Genomic DNA, 24057 nt, shown 5'->3' with positions numbered 1-24057 from the left:
TATCAGAGATAAGAGTCTGGGGTTCAGAGGTCTGAGATGACAGAGATTGACTGAGATGACAAACAGAAATGACAGTCGGGATTCTGCTGGGACAGCTTTTCTTTTTCTAATTCTGCCTTGATGCTATCGTTGCAAAGGACACAGTTTTTTTATAAAGACAACTTGTGTTGTGTTGTGTCTTTTATTCAGGCAACAGCTAGACATCAAAACGCTTGGGAAGCCCTTTACCAACAGAGAAGGAAATAACAGACCTCGTTTCCATAGCGACCGTAAACTAACAGTGGCGTTAGCGTCAGCAGCTAATTACATGTTGAAAAAGTAACAACGGTGGCGCGTTTTTTCCTCCTCAGTGAAATTTATACGCATACATGGAAGCAAAAACTAAAAATTTAGGAGCAACTGCCATAATTCCCCTGGCGTTACCTAAAGGAACAGAAAAGTTTTGTGAACTTTGTCAAGGACGTGCATACTTACAGTGCTCAAAGTGCCGGGTCACCTTTTACTGGTAAGAAACAAAATATCCTAGCCGTTTACAGTGAAACATTTGTAATTCTTTGTATTTATGTGTGTGGTGTTTATTTTGTGTGATTATTAAGAGGCGGGGACGCTAGGTGGCAGCACCCGCCATGTTGTCGAGGTAAATAAAGCACGTCGACATTCATGTGACTGCGTCGTCAGGAGGGAGAGAACAGCTGGAAATGAAATTAACCACCGTGCAGTGATCAGTTTAGCTCATGTGGCTGGCTCCTATAACTCAAACTGGAAGTATTTTTCGGCTAAGCAAAATTGTAATCTTTGTGTGTGTGTGAAGCAAAGGTGTATATCAACGCTGACTCCCAGATCATAAGATGGTTGGCTGTGCCCTCTTTGGCCCAGCATGGAGCAAGCACAGGAGCATGTGGTGACACCCTTCCCTGTAGGGATTTATAAAGTGTAATGGGATAAGCCACTAAAGCCAGACTCTGAAAGAGAGCTTACAGAGTTTTTGTCCTTTTCACTTTACTATACACATCATTTGTTGAATTAGCTGAAAAGGCTTCAGCTTTGTCTTAGATGAAGGGAACAACAACTGGATCCACAAGAGTTAAGTCAGCCTCTGGTCATTGTCTGCACCATAATATTTTTATGGCTGGAATTAAGAGTGTAAAGCTGTTACATTGTTATGGATGAAACGGTTTATTGGGGGCTTAATGATCTGTAACATATTACCTGACTACTGCTGGCTGACTCCTGCACAGTTGACACTATGCTGGCTGTGGAGTCCAGTGTTTTCAGATTGTATGCACACACACAAAAAGCTTCTGTGGCTCTGCATCCTTAGAAGACGTTGAGTAGATAAGAAAAACTGAACGAGTCAGTACTCTACGTGATTATTCAGTGGTATGGTTACTATTTATTATTGAATTACATAAAAATAGAGGACCATCACTGCGTCACATCATTTAAACTCATGTATTTGAAATGATTCTTTTTGTCATGTGATAAAAAAGAAGGTAATTTACAAAATTGAAAAAATGATAATATGAGGTAATACAGTATATAACTACATTACCATTTTCATCTTTCAGCACTACATCACTGTAAATTATCATCCAAAATAGCTTTTCCTTTATTATACGCAAATTGCAGATGTATATTTTGCATCTTAGTAGATGTGAGAGGTGAAAACTTTGACTCAAGTAAATATTAGAACTGAATACGTTCACTTAAGTAGTTCAAGGCAACTGCAGACGTTCAGTATTTTGTTCACCTCTGCACACAGATTGTGTCAGTGCTACTGTTGATGTGACGTGGCAAGATCATTGCCTGCTTGCCTGTTCTGTCACAAGTCCAAAGACACAAACACACACGCTCCTCAGTGGAAAAAAATGTGAGGGAAACCAAGACAGTTTCGTATGCAGATGAGGAGCGCCAGATGAACAAAATTACAGACCAGTTATGTAATAGCATACAATTTAATGTGGCCTCTGTGCACCCAGATGATATATTCTAAATGAGCTGGAGGCTTTGATTTGAAAAAGTTTGTAGAATTCAAACTGACTGATGAACAAAAGCAGTTCTTTGTCAGGACCAATGTACACATTACCCAATCATTCTGGCAATTTCAATGTTAACAAGTACAAACAACCAAGATACTTAATGTCTTGGTGCTCAGCTGTTGAGATGATAGCAAGCAGGACAGATTGTTTTCTGGTAGCTGGTTTCTTGAACCTAATCCCAGAGGGAAGAGTTGTTATCAAGAAAAAAAAAAGCATCTTCCACCAAAATCTTCAGGGGCTCAGAGGAACTAAGGAAGTGTGTGCGTGTGCGTGTGCGTGTGCGTGTGTGTGTGTGTGGGGGGGGGGGGTTCTGAGTTTTGATCAATCTGCTACTACAACATGACCTTAAGATGCAGTCCTTCTCATCTGTGTGTTTTAACTTCTGCAGTGATGAAGAACACCAGCAGGCTGACTGGACTGGGATCCATGAGAGGATCTGTCAGTTGCTTGTTCCCATTCGCACCGCATCAGTCTTTAGTCTCCATCGGGCTGGTCAGATTGAAATTCAACTGAAAAAGGTGATAATGTATTCAGATGATGTCTGGTAACCTAAACCTAATTCTAACCATAAGCCATACTCAAATTTCAAACCCCAAACTGTCTGATCAAAGTGTCTCAGAAAGGGAGGGTTGCCTAATGTGGTTCATAACTTAAAACACTCCTTACAAATATAGCTTTATCTTAACTTTTATACAGTTACAAAGTAATACCCTGGCACATATTAATCTCCACCCAGACCTGAATCGGAAATGGTGTAATTCCTACCAAAAAATAGGGAAAGATCACCAAGATTTTGTATAAATTCCTGTCCTTTGTGGCCATTTAGGGAACAGTACTGGAAAAATTATTATTCAAACAGTAAAAATAGACAAGAATCTTAAATCTGTTCTTGGTTAATTTAAGGTTCTCTGTTTGGTCTCATGATGTTTGCAGAACAAGTGTCATCATGATCGATCTTTAGATCTGTTATTGGACAAAAAAAACAGGATTAACTGGATTTCTGAATTGTGGTTGTTGTTTGGTCAAAAGGACGGCGGTTTGCGCTTTTGAGCTTGAGGGACAGTCCCTGAAACTGAGTCAATTTTCTGTGTGTGTGTGTGTGTGTGTATGTGTATGTGTGTGTGTTGTGTTTGTCCCCTGCACAGGTGGAGCTGATAGAGATCTGCAGGTCAGTGGCTCAGAGCAAGCTGTCTGAGGGCAAGTATCAGGAGGCTCTGCCTGCTGCCCAGTCCTGCCTGCACTGGTCCATAGATGCGCATGGACCCAGTAAAGTCCAATTGGTCCCTGCCTACCTTTTGCTGGCTGATGCCAACATGGGTGTGGAAGAAGTTATTTCCAAATTAATTTCATTATCTCTCCTTCCTCTATTTACTGTATTTGTGTGTGTGTGTGTGTGTGTGTGTGTGTGTGTGTGTGTGTGTGTGTGTGTGTGTGTGTGTGTGTGTGTGTGTGTGTCTTTGTATCTCCAGGTATGGGAAACCTATCCCTGGTAGGAGAGCTCCTTTCCCAGGCAGAGTGGGCGGTGTTGAAGAGCCCAGAATGTGGTCCTGCAGTCCACCACCGGCTGCACAGGAGCCTGGGCCGCCTCCACATAGCAACTGGAGATCTTGAAGCTGCTCTGCTTCACTTTGCAAATGACGTCTGTGTCATAATTCTATACAAATGCTATCGTGTGATGTACATTTGTCATTCCATAAGTTGTCCTATAGTCCTTGTCTAGATGCACACATATCCATGTTCTTTGTACATGTAAGCATGGCTGATCAATTTATCTGATCTCATCTCAGATATATTTTGCCAGTGAGGAGTACGGTGTAAACAGCACCATCACCTGCAGTGGTTACTTTCTCATGGCCGGTGTGTTCGCTAAACAGGGAAAGATGACTATCGCTTGTTCCTTGTACTCAGAGGTGAAATGGAACAGTTTTATTCTTGTCGCCAATTTAAACACATCAACTTTTGTAGGGTTTATTGTTTTGTTATTCCTTTAAAAATTTCAGGTGGCACATACATGGCACTCCTATCTGACCGATCTTATCAAGACCAACAAGGAGAGAAATCCCAACATGTCGCTGGAGCCCTTCATTGGTGCGTTGAGATACAAAGATATAACTGATAATGAATGAATTTGAATTGAAGGTACTTTACAAGCAGTTGATATAACAGAAGATATTTAAGTAAGATAAATATATCATTATAGCTCTGGAGACTATTAGACACTGCAAAATCAAAGATGAGAAAATCAGTTAAATAAGGAAATTGGTGATTAAAATATGAGTGGCAAAAAATAAATAAAAAAAGCTAGAAATGAAATTGATATAAAGCACAAATAATGAATAGATAATTTATAATATAATTTTTAATAATCATTGTAAAATAAGGTAATAATAAAACAGATTAGAACTGTAAATATGATAATTCAATGATTATTTGTTGATATAATTATAAATTGTGAAATATAAATGTCTTTGTGAAGTACCTGTAAGATTTCTTGCCAAAATAGTAAAAATCAACAATCCAGTTATCACATCATGACTTGCTCATAGCTTTTGTTGATCATTCCAGTTCTACTGTACAGTTCAAACACAGTGCAGAATCAGAAAAATGACATCACTTCCTCCACTCGATAAACAAAAGAGAGCTCCATTGACGTATCACTGAAAAAAGAAGGTCAACAGTGCTAAATTTAGCTGAGCTGTCTTGTCGTGGAACCGGAAAGCTAAAGCCCAGATTTATGCTAGCACGCTTACAGGAAGACCACTGCTGACACATCTTTGCCATGCACTGTCCTCGCAACTACCCTCTATCGCAGCTGCTGCCCTACATATGATGCTAAGCCTGTTAGCACCAATGCAGTTTACCCCACTTCTTATTTACTGTATATAAATTCTATAAGCAAAAATTGTAATGCAGTGTGCACTTTTTAGAATTCATTATTGCCACTTTATTTAACAAATCATAAGAGAAAGATAGAGACAGCAAATATGCAAATAAAGAGGAAAAAAGCAGACAGAAGACCGAATCCTCATCAACTACAACACAGTACACAGTACACATCATACTGACATAACATTGCCCAAAAGCCATTTTTCCCTCTGTCAAGTGACTAACCGAACTAACCAAAAATATCACCAACTTAAAACACACAAGTAAAACAGATTTGGTGTTTTAAGGAGCCTTACAGTTAATAAAAAAAAAAAATTATATATTACATCAAACAAGCCGAGTCTCAAACAGAAGGAATCTCAAGAAAATAATTAAAATACAGAATAGGGGGGCTGCCAATTCTAAAAGAAGAGGTCTTCATATGTTTGTGTTTATTATTCTCTGTTCTAGAAAAACAAAGCTTTCTTCCTGTTGTATTATTGGGGGAAAATGTGTGCTGTGCAGACTGATGCTTACGCAAACTGTGCAAGAGATACAGACGGACCTACATTTTGTGTCAGTCACCTCAAACCTCTAGCAGCACATACTGTATTCAGACCATACATATACTGAAGTACTTGTCTCTTACATATGTTGAAAGTATAAGTACTCGTCTTTTAAGCAGATAAACCTCAGCACGTTGAAGTGGACGACATGCTTAGAACCATTTTGGAGTTCGTGCAGAACAACTCTAAGCAAGACTCAGCTCAGATTGCGCTGGTGGCCCACTGCCTGGCCATGTTGTGGTTCCTGGCAGGAGACTCAATCAAGGTGAGTCACCTAACAAGGTTGCCCAGTGTTACACTGACATAGTGACACATTTCCTGTACCTCCTGTGCACCTCCTCCGTTGTGCAGTCTCAGTATGGGATTATCTCTAATTGGTAAAGCTGTAAAGATGAAGTGGGATTTAGTGGGAGTTGTCTTGACACGCTGACGTCCACTTGGTCTCTTGTTTTAGGTCTGGAGGCTATTTTGTGTGTGCAAGCACATTGTTTTACATGTGGAATCAAGTGATAGAGAGTAGCGTGTCATACAAATGACAGTCAGCAGTGTTTCACTGAATTCACTCATATAATCACTAGACCGATGAAAGATGAAACCTCATTTGTGTCTTAAGGTCAGTCGGTCTGGATGGGATCTTAAAGCTAAGCTTGCGTAGCTTTGATAATCTGGCTAAGAGTCTATACAACACTAAACACTACGCAAATCACACAATAACCACATTCCACCAAATGTTTTTGATTGTTTTACACTTGTCTGTATCTGAAAGGATGTTGAGGCTGGTTATTTTAATACTCGTACATTTACAAACAGCTACACCCAAGCTCCAGAAACTACTGGCAGAGCTGAAATAAGACAAGTAAACAAAGTTACCCCCAGAGTATACAGTCGGCTAGTTTTCCCAGAACTTCTTATAGACACTTCTGCTTCTTGCCAAGGATGCGTTTGTGTGTGTGTGTTCATGTGTGTGTGTTACCATATCCCATTCAGTCAAACTGTCGCCCACTCCTTATAATATCTAAAACAAATAACTAGGCATAGCGTTGTAATGATCACTTATTCTGTTTTCATGTTGTAGTGATTGATAGCAGTTTTGGTTCGAGCTGCCCCAGTTTTGCCCACGTTATGGCTCCATTTATGGTTTGCAGTGCAAGAACCCATTATTATAAAGACACACAACAGTACAAAAGTACACAAAGTAATTTTAAATAAGGTCAGAAGAAAAATTTGGTACAGAATGTGATGAGTCCTGTATATAAAATGTATATATGTAAAACACATATGCGGTGCATAACCCCAGCTGTAAGTCACTGTAGACATGTGCATCAATGCCTTGGCAAACCTCCGAGAATCCCATGTTGCTTGCTTCCATCCCAGTGTGCTTGCTGGGATAGGAGTGTAAAAACTCAGACCAGGTTGACTGAAGGGTAAAGTGGATATGTTAAGCTCGCCGGGTCGCATTCCAATTTGAAGTGATATTATATAAATCAGCTTTACTCTCCCCTGAGAGTTTAACAGCTGCAGCTGCTGTGTTTGTTTCCGCTTGTGTTTGTGTGCCAGGCTCTGGGATTTGGCAGCACAGCTCTACAGGCCAGCCAACTGATACCAAACCATGACCTGACTGAGCCCATCCAGGACCTGCTACAGCTGCTGCAGGCAGACGCACATCCTGATACTGCCTAGACACAGCACAGGCCTTACCCGTCACTCAGGTTAGTGATCGGGTCCAGGACACTTTGTAGCCCCACGAGGATTCTCAATGTGAGGCAACATGAATTTTGTAACAAAGTATTGATGACCCCAGAGCTTGTGATGCGTTTGATGCTTTATCCAGATGTTGTGAATTAGTGTCTTATGTGCAGATAATGGAAAACATGAGGATCACTTTGAACACACAATGGCTAAGTGAAGGATTTAGAGCAGCAAAGGGACACATTTCCGTTGGTTTGAATGACTCATCTTTATTTTAATCTGAAAAAAGAGGGATATATTTACATCATTTTGCACATTTGTGAATTACATGATTTTGGGATCCATTTTGTAACACTGTCAGAACAATTAACAGAGTAAGGATGAGGGCATTTGCTAAAAGCTTTTATACACGTTGCACAACTCGTACCGGTGTAGCAGTCCAGAAGCTCGAACCGCCTTAATTTATCATATGCAGATATATTTCAAGATATCTATCGCCTATACATCAACAAAGCTGCATCATTTCATCGAAGCAGAAACGCTGTACTTCCCTCCTCCAATTCTAAGTATATTGTGAACCTTTAAGCGAACCTTTACAGTTCACTATGCCATAAAATGAATAAGATGATTGCTGTGAAATCCTACAAATTATATACAATTCAGACACATTTATTCCTTATATCAAAACAAAGAATCACTCTTAAAATCATCTCATCGCTAACATTATTACTGAAATTACTCTATAAAATGTTTGTTTTTGGCATTCAGATCCATTTTTATGTGTTGAGAGGCAGTAAAACACGGAAACACTTGATTTCCTCATATTCCCTTTTTAATTTTTTGCGCCAAATATACATTAGCAGCAGTAGTTTGGAATTAAATAGTAACCTTACTGTGGTGTTGTACACAGTGACCAGTCCAGAGGTCCTTACATGTTTGTTCCAGGCTGGTCAAGCACCCACCAACACTTTTTAGACCATTTCATGATATATTTCCCGTAACAGCCTTGATTTGTGTCATGACCACTAATCCATGCACTTTCCACTAAGCAGGTAAAATCCCACCTGACCTGGGACCTTTGCTCCAATGACTCTCATCTTTTCCAAATTAATGCTTCTGAAAGGAAACCAAATGAAAAGGCATTTGGAAATGTGTTAGGGCACATTTGGAAATGACCCTTCAATGGTCAGATATGCTGCATATGATGTTGCTGTATTCACCGGCTTTAAAACAATATGGTGAGAAATTAGCATTTCAGACTTGCATGGCTGGCTTTTAATTGTCTTGAGAGGATATGGGATGTTTGTTATATTCATGTCAACAATGTGGAATGACACAGACTTTAATACAAGGACACAGACTTAAAAAAAAATGAAATAAGGGACAACAACAACTGGAGATAGCTCACCCATACATGTGTTTATATTGGGATGTGTGACGTGTTGAGGATGATGATGGCACTCAACGGCCATTGCATGTCAGGAGGGGGATGTTGCAGGCATTGCTGTCTAACGGGGGGGGGGGGGGGGTGTTCACAGCTCATCAGATAGTTTCAGTATTCGTAACAGACAACATCACAGTAGTGTACATGGTGTTATTCTCTCAGTGGAGCCACTGTGATCACTTGACAGCAGACTTCTTCAAAATTAAAGCTACCTTCCTTGTTGTCTGGTGCATTTATTTTTTGCACCCTCAAGCTCTTTAAGAATCCAGTTAGTAAATTCTGCCCACAAAGAAGGAAAATAAAATCAAGCTCCACAGCGGTCTCACATTATTGGGACAATATTAGTGCACACAAACCACTTTTTTTCTCTTTAAAAATACCATAAATTAGGAAGAAAACAAGGAACAATATAAAACAAGCAAGGAAAAAAAGTGCATGTTACCCATGGTTTACACCACATCTTATACTGTATTTTACAACCTTTTTTCCATTGTTGCTTGTGTATCTTTTTGTCTGGCTGTATGGCGGTATGTGTCATGTTTTTGACATGTCTGTGACTTGGATGGATATGTCTTGCCTTTAGAGGTTGGGGGGGTGAGATCCAGGCTGCTTCCCTGAGTTGTGTTCAACTCGACAAAACAAATCAAAAAACATCAACAAGGGTTACAAGCCCTAAAACACGGATGTTGCTAAGTGGAACAATTTAGGATTTACATTTGTGCTTTTGATCAGAGCTATAAATGATTGCAAATGAAACTTCTTTGCTGATGGTTATTTCAGAAGGCGTACAGGAGGTAAATCAAGAACCAAAAACCGTGAGCGCTAAGCTCTTGGCCACTGAAATCCCTGGATTTGTTTTCATTGCTTTTCTAAGGAAAGTAACATTCTATTAAAAAAACTGCAAAAATATAGTTTCCATTTTGTATTTGTACATTATGCTAACATATTTTTTGAGTTAGGAAGGTGAAAACAAACAGTAAAAGTTAAATCTTCAAATCATATGACTGAGAAATTGTATCTAACCAGAAATGTTAGCACCAGATTTAAGGTTCAACCTGTCTACATCGCAGGTCTGTACAAGTTTATCCACAATAGCTTTGAATGTCGGCAGAAATTTCAGCCATTCCAGTTTCATTAGTTAAATGCTAGTTATTAGCACTGAAGCTAGTTCACTATCTAAATATAAAAAAAAAAAAAATCTTAAAAAAATAATACATGACTACCTTTTCAGCTCCCAGACACAGAGGGAAGGAACAGCTGGTATATTGTAAAACCACAAGGATCCTGGCTGATATGTACTGTAGGTTTGGATATACACGTCATCCTATGGCAGTGAGAAGTCACTGTTCTGAGGTATATTTTGCTTGCGGGTGTAGACGCAGTTTTCATACTCTGTCTCGTGTCCTAAATATGTCATCTGAGCGAGGAAAAAAATGCATCTGTTCATCATAAAGTGCTAGACATTGAATGAACTTTAAAAAAGCAGCACACTGCTGCTGGTAAGGCTAATCAAAGATGCTATGGAGGAATGTAAAATGAAAAATTGAGCAAAGGCCCTCAATGTTAAAGGTCCAATTGTAATGTTTACACAGAACCACCATTTGTGTTTCCAACCTTGTAATTTGTAGTTTTGCCACCATCAGCCTGCTTCATTAACAGTGAATGGGAGAATTGATTAAAGAACACAATGTTAACTCAAGATGATTCTCTGCTACGACAGATAAGTAATCGAAGTAACTAATGCTTGCATGGAAGTTCAATCTTACCGATACAGCTTTTATGCTCTAAATGCAACAGTTTAACAATCGGTGAAAACTGAGCTCATGGATTTTAATTCGGATAGCTGTTAACCTGCTAAAAAAAACAAAAACAATGTATACATTCTGTTTTAGGCTGGATTTATAAAATACGACATAGTCAGTGGGATACTTAGTATTGACAGGAGTTAAATTCATCTCTCATTTTAGTTCATATAAATTATGAATGGCAGTGAATTTGACATTAATTTCCTTCATGTCCAGTTACAACAGGATGATCTTCATCCTGCTCTGTGTCCTTGACAGGAACACAGCGTTGCTACATTGGAACTGACAGTAAGATGTGCCAAGCCTGAGTTGTATTCCTCTCCCAAGGAGCTAACCACTTAAACAAAAAAAAACCACTTCATTTCACCTCCAATTCACCAAATCTGACTAAAGTCTCAGAGGGAACCTCTTTTTATGACGACATAAATTCTCCTTTAAATGTTATCATATTATGGCCAGCGCTGTCAACTTCCATCCTCAGTATTTAGCAAAATAGAACCAAAGAGAGGTAAGTTATCCAATGGACTGTATCCCACTCTCACCACCATGTTGCAGTGTAAACTAAGCTTGGGTCGTAGGGAGTAGAGGTGCAAATAGAGGAGAGTCAGGGGAGCAGCCTGTTTTGTTGTTGTTGTTGTTTTGGAGGGATTTAGCATGAGAAGGCTTATGTTTTGGTGATTGTTTTTCTGTGGTTGTGTCTCTGCTCTTGTTTTGGATTCACCGTCTTATGTTTTTGGATTGATATGCATTTTTAAAAGGAATGTATGTTGCCATGCATACGTGTGTGTGTGTGTGTGTGTGTGTGTGTGTGTGCGTGTACGTGCGTGCGTGGTGTTTGCATGTGCATGAGACCGCCCAAATCTCACTCAGTCAATAACTTGATCTCATTGGCCAGAATGGTGTTGAAGTTGTAGGCTGGATCGGGGAGGTCAGAGAGGTCAGGGGCTGAGGCTTGGTGGGGTGAGGGCTGGGAGGGCTCGGCCAGCTCTGGGTCGCTCTCACTGGAAGTGGAGCCTACGCTCATGTTGCAGACGGCCTCAGGCAGCGAACCACCGCCGGTGGGCACGGGGCATACCTCAGGCTCGCTGCTGGTCTCGCTGGTGCTTGACACAACAGACAGCAAAGACATCTTGCGGGTGAGGCGGTTGGGAAGCATTGATAGGGCGTAGTCGGCAACGATGCCTGCAACATCCATCCCGCAGGCCTGGTCGAACGCAATAAAGCCCACATTGGCGTTGGCCTCACAGACCACAAATGAGCCATCGTTGAGCTGCAGGAGGTCAATGCCACACACATCCATGCCGAGGATATTTGACACCTCTGTGGCCAGCTGCCTGCCCTGCTCGCTCAGTGGGCACATCATGCCGACACCTCCTACCGATCCAAGAAATGAAGAGATAGCAAGTCAATGCACGCCACATCCTGCGGTTACCTCACACAAACATCTGAGATTGAGCATAAAGAAAACTTAATTTTCACTCACATTTTTCAGAATTATTAATTTATGAATCAACGAATCAAGATAAATCATATATAAATACATACAGATGACTTAAAACGCATCTTACACATCAACATGTTTTCATTAATATTTAATTTCATCAAATCAAATAGCACATCTGATTTGCCTGCAGTCAGAGCAAGTGTCAACACAGTCTGTTACATAAATGCAAAATATTCTGATGACGGATGTCCTAAATATGTCACCCTGGATTCCAGCCTCAACTAGAACAAAACTGCTCACGCTCTGACATTGAAAATCAGTCTCATCAGCTGAGGATGAGTTGCTCTGTCTCTAGGGCAGACTCAGAGCAAAGCTTGTTGATTTGGCACAGTTTATAAAACACCAGGTTATGGAACAGATGGAGCATTCCATTTGATCAAAAATTTGGAAAGATGCAATGACTGTTAATTACTGCCCTCATAGGAATGATTAGAGCAGTCAGTAAACACTCAGATCTTAAGTACTTGCCGAACAAAATACAACACTGGCTGTAGTTCTTGTAATGCATTTTATCTTTTTTTTTTCTGTGTAAAAAAATTTGAAATACTAGTTCTGTGGAACAGGGGAGCCATTCAACCACTTGGCTCGGAAAAACTGAGAAAGAGCACTTGCTCAGCTCGAGGTAGATCTCATTTGACTGCAAAACAACAGTACACATTACAAAAAGACTAGTCTTGAAGGCATAAAGCAGAACAGGGACTGCCGAGAGTCCATCTAGGTCTTCTAGTGGTCCTCAGCAAAATGAGGAATAGTTTAATTTCCTGTTTAGCATCCTGCTGCATTCAGAAGCCTCTAAAACACAGTATCTCTGATCTGACCTCTAAATACTAAATAGATCATTTCATGGACTACATTTCTTGTAATAAAAAAAAAAAAATTAGCTCAGTCCTTACTGATTTGTAGGTTATGTCTTTCTTACATGAGAATTTCCACCTCCTTGTTTTTGAACAAAAAACAAGAATATTTGCCAGCGATAAAGTGATAAGCAAAAATAAATAGTGACAATAGATCCGATTTTTTAAATGCTTGTGAAAGGCCTCTGGAAGGAAATAAAACACCAAATCAAATATCTACATATCTAGATTTATGGGGTCCTTATAGAGCAAAGGGGGGTTTGTGGCTTATTGAGTCACCTTGGGGGTCAAGAATATGAAAAGGTTTGAAAGCTTGTGGCCACAAGCTGTCATGGAAGTTAGAAGTGAAATTATCCTGTGTTATCTCTGCCTACCTAGGGAGCAGTTGCTCTGCATACGTCCATCAGTGGAGCAGCGTAGCATCGAGCCAATGACGCGACCTCCCACCAAGACCACCCGCACATCACGGCCATGTGACTCCTTGATGTACTCCTGGAACAAGTAGGGGGTATCATGGCGGATCAAGTGGCACAGGTCTGTCAGGTGGTGTTTGTCCCGTGCCAAGAAGACAGCCTTGCCTGAGAGAAAAGACACAAGATTTAAATAAATGTATTTTTAAAAAAAATTTATTACTATTGTAGGAAAGTCTGATTGAATCATACTGTAATTAATATAGAAAAAAAATGCATGCAGGCTGGGGCATTTGCGAAAGACAATAATTGAGATTAGATAACTTCCTCAGTGTTTTGCTGACAAGTAGCTGCTTCTGCTGACCAAGTCTCATGACAGTTCCCGTTCCTCATAATAATAGACAGGACAGAGGACGCTTCTCTTGAGGGGCGAGGAATGGCTTCTCACCGAGGCAAGAAGAAGCCTGTTTTAATTAGCACTGTTCTGCTCTGTTGTCTTCTTGTCAAGCCCTCTGAACCTCGTACCAGCACCAGGGAAAATCATGTGATTAGTGTATGTGCACACTGCGTACAAGTGACAACCCAAACAAGATGACAAGGGACAGTCCCTTGGTAGCATCATTTAGATGTGGAGATGGACAGTGACAGACATGATGTAACATTTCACCAGCCGAAACAAAACAAGCGAAGCAGAATCACTGCTGCGACTGACTGATGGTACTAATACAGACAACGTGAACCTAAACATGTTGTGAATAATATTCCCTCTCCCAACCACTGACCAGGGAATACCTGAATCTAGAGTGGACATACTAATAACAAAGACTCTTAGAGTTTGTGAGGCAGACCTTTATATTTATTCAGGCCTTTATATTTGCTCACGAGAAGGAAGACAGACAAGCCAGTGTCAAAGGTCAACCACAGAGGGAGGAAAGCAACCCTGCTGATGTTGACCTTCTTAAACGGGTCAAGTTAGTGGTTGACCAACGGCTGCTTTCCCTAATAATGCAGGAGGATGGCAGCCTGGACCAGCCAGAGCCCATTGTTATCCCTTTACACAATGGCAGAACCAGTCAAGTGTCGATAACTATGAATAGGAATGGGATAATGGGTCGGCAGACATGGGGCTGAACTCTACAGAGCTGAGGCTTTAAATTTCCCCCTGCAAGCTTTCTGGAAGGGAAAATAAACTTGCATCAGTGTGTAAAATGGGAACAAAAACGATTAGCCTAGCAGTAATAGTAAAATAAGTCTATGCTTCTGTGTTTGTCGCCGGACTGAAGGCCTTTAACACTCTGACAATGAATTTCATAAAAAGGTGGACTGAAATGCCATTAGGGGCCTGCGGAGTGGCCAGAGAACAGGTTACAGTAGAATGTACACCATTCATCTTACCTCTGTGGCCACGTGCATTCTTCACCACCACCGGGTAGCCCAAGGGCTCTGCCTCGTCAATCATCTTAAGGAAGTTATCGTGCCCTCCTAGGAAGCACCCATGCACGCAGACACACAGCACAGGCACACACAAACATGCAACCACACAGAGATGTAAGAGGCTTGGTTGATTTGGTAGCATAGTTCACATATCACTGCTGAATGGGCAGGGGGTGGGGGAGGGAATGTAGCCTGTCTCTATGGTAACAGAAGTGACTCTAAACGGCGAGGCTGTGGGGGTGTTGTCCTGTGCCTCGACTTATTTTACTGCTACCTTCAGGAGATATGAAGGGAAGAGCCACTGAAGGGTGCATTAATGTGAAGCAGCTGATCATATCTGGCATTGATTCACAACAGTTTGTAGCAACAGATGCGCTGCATCTTCATCTGCTTTGGCTCACAGGGCAAAGGAAAATGTGTGAAGAATATTGAATACAAAAATATTGTTCATAATTATATAATAATAATCATGATAATATCGCTCCAGCTGCACTTTTCTCCCTGGCTTTGTATGCCGCGCGGATCTTAGCTGGCATTCAGTCAAGGGAACAGATGCGAACTACCCTGTCACATGGCTTTTTCCAGATACACTGATTCACATGTGCTTTCAGCCAGAGAGGGAAGAACCGAGGCAGCGGTGAGGGATAGAGAATGGACACCAATACGGGTCTAACCACGTAATCGGCTGCAGAGGAGAAGCGGGAGGCAACAGCATATTTTATTTTGAAAAATCATGAGGGGGCATGGGGTGGGGCATGGGGGGGGGGTTGTTACATAAGCTCTGTAGCTGCTCTGCATGCATCGCCTGGCCTACTGTGCAGAGAGACAAATGGAATGTAGGCCAAACATCCCCCTCCTCTCCCTCTGTATCCTTATTTTTCTGCTCTCACAAACACAACAGCATTGTCTAAAAAAGGGGGGGAGAGAGAGAAATATGTGGCCCTGGTTGTCAGCCTTCATTTTACCTTATAAGATTAACCATCAAGGAACCACAACAGTAGAAAGAGAAGTACTGGTTGTGTTTCGGTGGCTATGTCCCCACATGCCCTGCCTTTAACAACATAGTGGAGTGAAACCAGTGGTTTTATAAAAACTATGATGAGGAGCAGCTGTTTAGTGGCTAGCTGTAACACTTCCACTGTGTTTACATTAGAATTCTTCTCTGTTGTTATAAATGCAACAACTGCAGTGGTACCATCTGTCAGCTACACAGACACACGTGGTTAGAAATGTTAAGAACTCACACTTCACACCAGTCCTGGTCGACTGTAGATGATGCACACTCTATGATTGTTTCCCTTAACCTTCAGTAATTTTACTTAAACACTTAGATCCTGACCAAACCAGATGTGTTTTTATAATTCATAAAGAAACTGATGTACTATTTCATTTACATTTTTAAGCAGGCTGTGGGTCCCATAATTTTTTCAGTGGGTGAGATAATGGACACTTCTATTCTTGTTTGTGGATTTGTGAGTAAGACTTTGTTTGTGTGGTCGAAGTTGTGCAGTCTGGAAACAGCCCCAAGAGTCCTATAGGGAGCACAAATCAATAGAGCTGGTCGGATGCACATTCAGCTGACTTGCTGACTGTAGTAGTGAGGAAACATACAGCTGCAACAGCTCGACAAAGTGAAGATAAATCAAGTGTTGTTTTACCGTAGGAGAAGGTGTCAGGAAGAGGCACCCCGTGGCCTGCTAGCTCCTGAAAGGTCCAGAACTTGTTGACACAGTTGAGTATGGCCTGAGGCCGGTTGATCAGCCGACAGCCCATCTTCTCCAGGTGACGCAGCACAGTGATGTCACTATCTGACTGTACCCAGGGTGTGGGCACCCGCACCACCACCACCTGAGGGTAAGATGTCACCAGTTCCTGCTCCACTCGCAGACCTGTACAGTGATGTGGTGGGGAAAGGGACAATGACAGATCAGATGAAATCCTTTATTGTGTATTTATACAAGAAAAGCAAAAACATGTACATATAAAAACTCTCAAAAGCTTCCAGCCCAATTCTGAGTTATTAGACGGAGAACTTACTCATCTAGTCTGGCACTCATGGAGGCAGAGACATCAGCCAACATCTGGCTTGGCCTCTCCCTTTGCCACGTTAAAGTTAGGAGCCACTGTTTATAACTCTCATTACATCCTAAATGTCATATTTACAGTAGCTGGAAACATTTTGCATGTGGCTGGTGAGTTTAGGAATAACTGCTGGTGGAAAAGTTGAATTTTCTGATGGAGACGGGATGTGGACATTGCTCTAGTTGTCACCACACAGCTCTGACTGGGAGTTGGCGGGGTTAAAGGCTTAGAAAGAGCGAGCCAGTTCCAAGGCTGGTGGTATTAAGCCGTGAATTTGGCACCGGCCACGGCTGATGATAAGATTATTTACGTTACCCTTATCTATTCACTCTCCTGCTTTGCTGCCAGACTTGCTGCAAGCTGGGCCAAACACATATCTATTTTTTTAAGAGAGAGCTGCAGAATTACTGTAGATCCTTGCAGAGAAAGTGACACTTTTCCTTACTTTGTCTCTACAGTACAGAGCAAGGATGCATCTTAAATACAAACCACACATGAACACAGATCTGGCAAAGCCAAGCACAGTACATTAAAACAATAAAGAGCTCTGATTGCCTCTCAAATCAAAATCACTGTAATTCAGTGATTATTGTCTGAAATACTGGAGGCTTTACCCTAATTATGAGTCAAAATGGCGTTGGTTTTCAAGCCTGACACCAACTGTATTATGCAAATGTAAGCTATATAAACACAAAAGGCTGAGTGAACACATGTGAATAAGCCACTGATCAGACATTTCAATTCAGCTCAGCATGCATAAGCCATGGCAAATAGGAGACACTCCCTACAGGGATGACAAGCCAACCTTTTATTCCAAAAGGCTAATTTCAACACCCAGAAGCCATGGATAGAATCAGTCAGCAACAATAAATCTCTGCACAAGATGAAACAAAAGAATATTGGCGTGATGTTTGCAAATTCAAAAGACTTGGCTGAATTCTACTTGTCACTTGTTGCTTTTTCACTCTGGATAAGAAGAGGAAACAGTCTGAGAGGGCGATATGACCAAACAACTCATCGGGGGAACAAATATGTGATGGTAAAACCTATTTGTATGGTGATACTTCAGGGTCAATCTGCAAACAGAGAGAGGAACAAGAGAAAGGAAGCAGGCAGGAAAGGTCAGGGATGTCTTGTAGCCTTACAAGAAGAGGGAGAGATGAGGAAATAAGAGAAAAGGGAAGAGTATGCAGCCATGAAAAGACCGCCACCCCTTTTTCTCCTCCTCCTCCTCCTCCTCCTCCTCACAATCTCAGTACAGAGGCAGAGAAATGGAGAATCTCTCTGGTCCTATTCATCACTTTCACACACTGCTCTGATTGTACAGCCACTGCGAGCTGGGCGAGTGGTGTTACAGTGGGAAGTGTGCGAGGATGTGCTATCCTGCTTTCTGACAGACACTATTCACTTTTTACTCTTCTTGTCTTCATCTCCAGGGGAACCAAACAGAGACCATCCTGGCAGCCAAATGAATCAGGCCTATTCATTCATTTGTGCAAATGTTTATGAGCAGCCTAGCACTCCTTGTCATGTGACTACAGCAATAACCTTTGATAATTGTCCAACATGTAATTAAACAATGAAGGAAATGTGGTTTTGTGTTCACAGGATTTTTTCCCCCTCCCTTATGAAAGCCCATAATGTTTTCATGGCTCACAGGACTGTATATGGGTGTCACATTTTCAATCTGCTTGACAAAGCTAACACGCATAACAAGCATTCTGTGCATACCGTTGCTTGCAACGTCACAAAGCAGGAGTTGCAGACAAATGTTGTGCCAATGTTTGGCTGTTGGGTCCTGAATACAGACTAAATTAGCCAGATGGGCCAGCAAGTTTTCTACAGTTTCTTGTGGCCTGATTTGGTTAAAAAAAATGCCTTCACGGTCCAGTTGCATATTTGTCGTCTGTAACAGACAGAAAAATCACATACTGTACCGCAGGCCTACAAACATGATTTGAATACTGCAAACTGATGGAGATTTTAATTTCTGTAGGACAGACCAACTCTTGGTGCCGCAATACAAATGTGCAGTCTCCTTTGACCAAATGTCCCAATTAGGATTTGACACTCTCAGCCGGTACCTCTGGGTTAACCCAGACTGTATTTAGCACTGTTATTTTATAAACAAGAAATGAATGCATTGACCTAAAATATGTAATTGCAAGTCTCCTCAGAGTTATTGAGGTTTAATTTTGTTTAAATGGAGCCACTGTGGTGTCACTGGCAAAAACACACATCAATCTCACTGTCAAATTCAAAGGCTTTGGTTGTTTTTCTACCAATGTGGTTGCCGGAATGGCTAGTTATACAGGTTAGTCTGTGTAACCAAATCAGTTAACTACAAGAGTTCACTCCCCTTACATCTGCTGCTTTGAACGCGTGTTACGGCCGGGAAATTAGGATAAGCATTTTTCAAATTTTCTCGACATTTCATGGACTAACCAATTAATCTCAGAAATAAATAAAAGATTAATCAGTGATTAAAATAATGGGTAGCTGCAGCCCAAGTAACTACAGTGCAGACTTCTGCTCCAAATTAATTCGCTACTGCAAAGGGTATTTTGGCTCCATTCACATTTGTCATTTGACAAATGACTCGTTTGTTCTTTTTAACACACAGCACGGAGATGAAGAACTTTTTAGGACTGTAGATGCCGTTGGCTGTAGAAGTTTATATTTAGCTTAAAAACTTGTTAGCTCAACAAAGTACTGAAGCCAATGTATAGGCGACACAATAAAAGGCAATTTATTATCTTAGCTGCTAAAAAAAAAAAATGTCTGGACTGAAGATTTTTCATCCAGCAGCCACCTTGGCCAGTAACTTCAAACATTTATGTTGGACCCTGCTCTTAGTACTCATCATGGTTGCTGGCATTAAAGCCTCACTAACCTTTATTTATTTGTGTTGATGGTAATGTTCCAGCCTGACTTGATGCCATATGGGTGTTGAATTCAGCATCAGTTTTATATCTGCTCCTCTCTTTAAATGTCCCTCTGCACAAATCACGGGACGTGAAATGCCTCTAGCTTTGCTGAATGCTGGGTTTGTCTCTTTGTGAGGGACGATCATTAGTCACCCAAACACAATTGTGTGTGTGTGTGTGTGTTTGTGTTTGAATGAGTGAGTGTATTTGCGTCCCTTCTCGTGGACACGCTGAACCCATTAGCTTCAGTGTTAAACCTGAACCTCAGCCTAACTTGAGAAACCGTGAAGCTGTAAAGGTGTTATCAGTTTTAGGGCTGTGATTGCATTCTAACTTACCCCCTCCCCCCCCCAAAAAAACAAATAATATGTAAACCTTTAGTAGTTCAGTTTGACAAAGTAACAAGAACAAATTGTTGAAACTAGGAACTAGCATCTTATTATCATGTTTTACATTGGATTCGCACAGGTTTTCTTATTTGAAATGTCATTTTTTTTTTTTGTTACATAATTTTTGCCATTACATCATCCAGACTTTCTTTTCAAAAACAGCTTCTGCAATTCAAAAGGTGGCACTTCAGTTACAGGTGAACCGTGACTACTCACCTCAGTATCCAGTGGCCAGAATAGCAACACTGATTTCTGTAACAAATGCTGCCTGTCCTGTTTTTCTTTTTTTTAAACAACAGCAACAGCAACTATGTATTGCTCTTATTCATTGTCCAAGTGAGTGAATGTAGAGGAAGTTCCTGAGGTGTATCTAAAATTCTGGACTGGATTTATAATGTGGTGGACTGACTGCTTGTGCTAGAGCATGTGCGAGCCCACATGAGGATATGCACAGTAGAGATTAGTGGCTTGACGCCACTGTCAAGCTGCTAATTCTTGCTTGGAATTTAACAGGTACCTTCCATCTAAATGTGTTTCTGTATTTTGAACATAAATACAGTGCAGCGTGGGTAATTTGTCATCTGGAGGAAGGTCAAGCTGCATGTAATGTGAGGTCTGCCTGGTCAATATAATCCTCAGGACAAAGAATGCACTTCCTTAAATTTTACCGATCCGTCTGCTGTTTGTTAATCTGTGGTGTGAAGCTAAGACTCAGGAAGTTTATGTAGACCAGCATGGATTACAGGTCTCAATCGCTGTCCTGCTCCAGTTAGAGGAATCCTCCCAGTCTACAGGTCTAGACATCGTCTGCCTTCCTATGGGTGATGTCAATACGCTCTCTATTCTGGGGCATCCCTTTTTAGCATCTCACAGATAAGATTAGCCTATTCTTTGAGGAGAAGTATGAAGCAAAGTTTACACTTTTAAGTAAGTTAAATGAGAAGTATATTCACATAAATTCCACATTTGACTGAGGTGTACAGAACCAAAGGCTGCCGTAATATCACTCTTTTTTTTTCTAAATCCAGTCTCTGCCAGTAACAGCCTACGCCGCTTATGTGTTAATTGAGACCAACGCACCTCTCATCTGGTGAAACTACCTCACTTCACACCGCCCCGATGAATTCCACGTGTGATTGTTTGTCAAGCCTTCCTACTGTTACCATCACCCTATAAAGTGTCAGCACGCGAACATGTTGTCAGTTCCTAGCAATCAGATACCACAGATCTGTTTGTCACTGAACAGAAATGTAACATACACAGACGACAAAAAGTAGAAGCTGAAGAACACAGCTGTGTTCTGTTCCGCCCACCAATGCAGTCACTTCATACTTAAAGTACTTTAATGCAGCCAAGACTACTTGTACATATTTACATCATCTCGGTCCCTCAACACAAGCACATTCTTACATTTTATATTGTGCAGTGTGCAAGAGTTGATGTGGTGTCAACGTCTAATGTCATGGATCATTTCAAACGGACAGACACCTGGATCGGCTGTCAAAGCCTTGGCACATACACTTGTATGTGTTTTACTCCTACAGTTTCTTTGTTCATTTTTTTAGAGTAAGTGTTTTCATGATCCAGCTGGACGTATTGTACTATATGTTATATCATGTACAGCTGAAATATTAATTTATGTACTCTTTTTTTTTTTAAATGAATGAAGAGGAAATGCTAAACTGAAGAAGAAGCAATAAGCATTTCCATTCTATCTCGATGGATCATCAAAAGAAATGTAACTACGCTGGAACCTTTTTATTTTTTGCTTTCTAAACTATAAAGGACAAATTCCATCTCTACTTGTGACACCTATGAAAAACACGATGTGTTTTTCTCCTTCCAGCGATTCGCAGAGGAAAACAACCGTGTTTCCTCACATTTTCCTTGACTCCAAGAGGAGAATCAATAGCAGGGATTTCAAGAGGCGACGTGCAGTAAAATTACATCAGCCCCAAGTTGATTTGTAAAAACTAAAAAAAAAAAAGTGATCTTGGAATAGAACCAAGCATCCTCGCCCCCCTCAGTCTAGAGGCAGTCTATGAGGAAAGTGGGTTAGGCGGTCACGGATTTGCTTACACTTGGTTTCCTTGCTAGCAGGCTGACCGGGCTAGCCCTCTCCTCACACAGTGCAGCCCCCCACCCCCCACGAACACAATGCCTGCTAGCTATTAGCATCGTAGAACGCCCAGGGCGCCGTTAGTGCTAAACAATCCGAGCCACACTGAAGCATCGACACACGCAGATTAGAGACCGTTCAGGGAGCGATACTTGCCCAGTTGTCCCTCGCTGATGGTGAGCACGATTTGGTCCATGAGACAGGAGCGGAATTCAACATCCTCTTCGGCGCAGCGCTCCTTCAGTGCCCGGAGGATCTGAACTTGGGGGTACTCTTGACTGATACGCCGGTCGGTCACGAACCATACCCGAGAGCACATTGTTGGATGATTCGAAGAGCCAACCAAAAAAAAAAAAAAAATATCCAACTGAAAGCGGTTGTAGCGGCAGGTATGGTGGCAGCGCGGGATCCGGGGGTCGGGCAGCAGTGGAGAATAGCAGAGATGCTCACACAATGGAGACCACGGCGGTGAGCAGCCTGGGATGTGGCTAAAAGCTGGACCACGGCTCAACCGCTGTAGGATGAATAATCTTCTTTATCACCTTTGTTTCCCTTCATTTGCAGCCATTTAAGTTAGTCCCCCCCCGGGGCGGAGTTAGTTGTGCCCAGGCTGCGCAAATTTGACACAAGCGAGGCTTAAAAACACCGCTATCTCTGCCCTCAGAAACTTGTCCTGTCACAGAAGCAGCAGCTCTGAGCGGCAGCGCCCGCCGGGACAGACAAAGCTCAACCGGGGGTGCGTTGTTGTTCCTTCCACTTGCTGATGCCGCCGCCACCAAAGTCCCCCCCCCACCCCCCCCGGTAAACGCAGGTGTCCTATGTCGTTGCAGCGAATGCGTCTGTTTCTCACCGTCAACAAACGTTAACGTAAACCGTCGAGCCCCCGTGCTCTGTTGGCTGCTATCCACGAAGTATCGGTGCTGAAAAGTGCACGCTGGATTTTTTTTTTTTTTGTAGCTCGGGCTCGCACACGCCGCGTTTACAACTCCTCTTTTCCTCCTCCTCTTCCTCCTCCCCCCTCAAGGGCAGGTGCACAACAGTTTACGGCCGTACCCCAAAAATAAAAAATGGACCAATCACGGACCGTTAACTTAATCTTCACCCAAACAGCACGCGGAAAATATGGGCGGGACGCCGACTCTTCAGCCAATGAGTTGAAGGAAGAGGAGGAGTAAGGAGGGGGGGGGGTTCTAAACGGAATAACGGGACTGGGCAATGATGAGGGCGCGCGGCGTGCAGAGTGAAATCAGTGCATGGAGTCTGCAGTGCGCATGAGACCGCGCACTTTCCGAACCGGTTCAGACCAGACGGTGCGGGGAGAGTTTGGCTAGCATCAACTGTGCTGTCTCCGTGCCGAAGTGGCAGGAAATGAAAAGAGGCGAGGCAGACGACACCCATCTTTTCTTCTCCGCAGTTTTTATTTCTTCCAATCGTTGTACACGTTTACCCTTCAAATAAAACAACAAAACAAAACACCACAGTGCGTTTGATTTACCCACCAGGACAGCGGCAGAGTGGATTGTGTTTCAGTTACGTGACATTTTAATTTTAACCCCGCACGGGTTCGCTTGTAAACCCCAGTTTGCCGTGGTTTGTCTCACTACCTTCAGGTCACAAAGTTTTATGGCCGTTTTCTTTTTTTCTGTTTTTTGTCTGTCTTTCCGTCTCTATTTTATTGTTGGTGTGTGTGTGTGTGTGTTGGGGGGGGGGGGTGCAAAGTGGGGGTTGGGGAGTCGCCTGAGCTACGGAAGTTCAGCAGGGTCAAACGAGGTGAAGACAATCGTGCTACCCAATCACCGTCCAGGACGGAACAAGGCGCCGAAACAGACACATTCCTCCTCATAAACGTCGGTCTGTTGACCCCGGACACACAATCTTCAGCCGCACCATGTCCACAACCGAAATATAAGCCCTTTAAGTTTCATTGCGA

The 24057-nt window shown here is 42.0% G+C and overlaps 2 protein-coding genes across 6 annotated transcripts; one reads left to right on the top strand and one right to left on the bottom strand.

Moving 5' to 3' along the window:
* The first annotated feature begins 202 nt into the window (after window positions 1-202).
* zmynd12 (zinc finger, MYND-type containing 12) lies at window positions 203-13370 on the top strand. Of its 4 annotated transcripts, none has more exons than XM_086214445.1 (9): window positions 204-505; window positions 2428-2557; window positions 3185-3236; window positions 3509-3678; window positions 3827-3949; window positions 4040-4127; window positions 5587-5735; window positions 7028-7179; window positions 13145-13370. In XM_086214445.1, exons 1-8 carry the CDS (start codon window positions 369-371, stop codon window positions 7148-7150), a joined length of 972 nt encoding a protein of 323 aa, XP_086070571.1. In that variant the 5' UTR covers window positions 204-368; the 3' UTR covers window positions 7151-7179; window positions 13145-13370. The 4 variants fall into 4 exon arrangements, with proteins under 4 accessions (XP_086070572.1, XP_086070571.1, XP_086070569.1 ...); XM_086214443.1 differs by having other exon boundaries at window positions 209-505; window positions 3185-3356; XM_086214444.1 differs by having other exon boundaries at window positions 212-505; window positions 3185-3356; window positions 5590-5735.
* On the bottom strand, window positions 7414-23149 carry rimkla (ribosomal modification protein rimK like family member A). Of its 2 annotated transcripts, none has more exons than XM_086214441.1 (5): window positions 22284-23149; window positions 16269-16499; window positions 14572-14658; window positions 13141-13344; window positions 7414-11782 (listed from the first exon to the last, which is right to left on the bottom strand). In XM_086214441.1, the coding sequence occupies exons 1-5, from the start codon at window positions 22444-22446 to the stop codon at window positions 11271-11273; spliced, it is 1197 nt and encodes a 398-aa protein (XP_086070567.1). In that variant the 5' UTR covers window positions 22447-23149; the 3' UTR covers window positions 7414-11270. The 2 variants fall into 2 exon arrangements, with proteins under 2 accessions (XP_086070567.1, XP_086070568.1); XM_086214442.1 differs by lacking the exon at window positions 22284-23149 and adding an exon at window positions 16648-16721.
* Between the last annotated feature and the right edge of the window lie 908 nt (window positions 23150-24057).

The sequence above is a fragment of the Aulostomus chinensis genome, chromosome 9 (assembly GCF_037954235.1).
Source record: "Aulostomus chinensis isolate RoL2024-O1b breed Wild chromosome 9, RoL_Achi_v1.0, whole genome shotgun sequence".
Classification (NCBI taxonomy): domain Eukaryota; kingdom Metazoa; phylum Chordata; class Actinopteri; order Syngnathiformes; family Aulostomidae; genus Aulostomus; species Aulostomus chinensis.
Note: the sequence above shows the minus strand (reverse complement) of the source record. Positions and strands in the feature narration are given on the sequence as shown.